Genomic DNA, 2,198 nt, shown 5'->3' with positions numbered 1-2,198 from the left:
TAAATAAATAAGGTTGAACTATCGATAAGCTGTACCAGGAACTACATCGACAACATGAACCCTCTCTGTTCAATGGAAAGGCTGCGGCTCAATGCCCTCATCCACTTTGAGAGAACACACAGCTCTGGAGCCTTTTACATCTGCTGCTCCAGAACTTTTGACTAGCTTCTAAGGAACATGCCACATCACGAACTATGGGAGGATCGCCACACCTCCTGCTAGCATGCCAAGTCAGGACGGATCAACACAGGTTCGTGTTCGCTCTTCGTTCCGTTACCAGTCCAGAATCGATCTATGCTCTCAGCAGGTGTGGCTAGTCAGCAGTCAGTGGCAGCGCGGTTAAACTCACTTCACCTGCGCCTCCTCTTGCTGTCCTTGCTGCGGGCCTCCCTGGCTTCCTTGCTGACCTTCTTGGAGAAGTCCTTGTACTTGTCGATGGCGTCCAGGACGAAGGCGGTGGTCTGGGTCAGCCGGTCGGGGGTCAGGTAGGAGCGCATGGTGTTCCTGGTCAGGCCCAGGCCGAGGAAGGAGATGGTGCAGAAGGGCGTGAAGGCGCACACGGCCGTGGTGAAGGCGCCGCCGATGAGCAGCAGGAAGAGGAAGCCCAGCAGGAACAGCCCGACCTTAGGGAACAGCTTGATGCCGATCTTGGGGAGCGCGAGCGCGCCGAGCAGCCCCAGGGGGCCGGGGGCGGCCACGGAGTGGCCCTGGTACGGCACGAGGTAGCCCTCGTAGCCGGTCTGGACGCTGAAGCCGGGCTCAGAGTAGCTGTAGGCGTAGGGCACGTAGGCGGCGTCGTCCTGGGTCAGGGCGCTCACCTCGGGCCCGGCAGGTGCGGGCGCGGAGTAGGCCTGGGGAGGGCCGTAGGCCGCGGCGGGGGCGGAGGAGCCAAGGGCCGCGCCCTGCTCGACCTGCTGGGCCAGGACGGCCCCGGGGGCCGCGGCCAGCGCCAGGACGACGAACAGCAGAGGAAGCATCCTGGGGAAGGCCATGGCGAGCGTGCCGGTGAGTAACAGGGCCTCTAAGTCTCTCGCAAACACACACGCAACAGATCCAACCTACCTGTAAGTGGTAATCCTGTTCGGCTTCACGCTGCTGCACAAATCACTCTGGGCCACACACCCGTGGTCCGCTCCTCTTGGGGGCTGGTCAGGCAATGGCTGTTGTCCGCTCCCACCCCCGCCTTTATACCCGCCCGCCCTGCCCCGCCCTCACCGTGCCCCGTCGCCCTGGAGGGGAGGGGTAGGGGAGGGGGCGGTCCCTCCGGAGGGAGGGTGGCGGGCGGACTGCGCGAGGGCCGGAGTTGTGCTCGAGGCCTGCAGCAAAAATTTTTATTATTCATGTATGTTGATTTTTCTCCCGTGTTTTAAGGTATCATCTGCTAAAATCTAGGGTTCGCCTGGGTTCACAGTTAGTTCATAGTAATTCCTGAAAAATCAGGGCCGATGACTGAAAATTGTCTTCCTTGCAAATCTGACTCAGCTCTATCATGTTCTGGATAGTTCTGGAGCGTAGGGTACGGGGAAGGGACAAGTGCTACGTTGGTTTGGGGCAACAAACAGTACCCAAAAAAATGTGTTCTCAATTCAAGTATTGCTCTTAAAATTTTGAGCCCCATTTCTTGTTTTAAGTCCTATTTGTTCCTTAAAACAAGAAATGGGGCTCAAAATTTTAAGAGCAATACATGAATTGAGAACACATTTTTCTGGGTGAGGCTGAATGAAGCTCCCAAGTATGCACCCTGTAGCCACTGAGCTCGTGCTGAGCAGTGCGCCCGCCCGCCAAGCTGCAACCTGCAACGCTGCAGCGCCTCCACCCGTTGCCGAGCACACGGCCCGCGGCGCAGCTCGCGGCTTGGGGCGCACCCCGCAGGCCGCGTGCCCGCGCGTGACGGGGGTGGCAGGCTCGGTGGTAGCCGCGCCGTCCGCTCAGCTCCAGAGGCATCTCAAGACTCGCGAGCTCCGGCCCGCCGGCCAGGTCCAGCAGCCGGGCTGGGCTGCAGCCCGCCTCAGGTCTTGGCTGGGTCCGCCGCTCCAGGGAATTCCAGTGAGGGGCGCGCGTGCCGCCTCCGGCCGCCTCGTCTGACCGCAAAGAAAGCGGCGCCCCAATTTTCTACGAGAAACCATCCTCACCTTTGAACGACCCCATATGGACCGCTGAGCGCTGCGTATGTTTCGAAGGCTCAGCTCCAGTGTTTA

The 2,198-nt window shown here is 60.0% G+C and overlaps 1 protein-coding gene across 1 annotated transcript; it reads right to left on the bottom strand.

Annotated features, from left to right (window-relative positions):
- Nucleotides 1-6: 6 nt before the first annotated feature.
- Nucleotides 7-1,165, bottom strand: LOC113217094 (uncharacterized). Its single transcript, XM_026436934.2, has 2 exons — nucleotides 1,063-1,165; nucleotides 7-978 (listed from the first exon to the last, which is right to left on the bottom strand). Exon 2 carries the CDS (start codon nucleotides 975-977, stop codon nucleotides 351-353), a length of 627 nt encoding a protein of 208 aa, XP_026292719.2. The 5' UTR covers nucleotide 978; nucleotides 1,063-1,165; the 3' UTR covers nucleotides 7-350.
- Between the last annotated feature and the right edge of the window lie 1,033 nt (nucleotides 1,166-2,198).

This window comes from Frankliniella occidentalis, unplaced genomic scaffold (genome assembly GCF_000697945.3).
Source record: "Frankliniella occidentalis isolate FOCC.00 unplaced genomic scaffold, Focc_3.1 Scaffold17, whole genome shotgun sequence".
NCBI lineage: Eukaryota > Metazoa > Arthropoda > Insecta > Thysanoptera > Thripidae > Frankliniella > Frankliniella occidentalis.
This window is presented reverse-complemented; position numbering and strand designations above follow the sequence as displayed.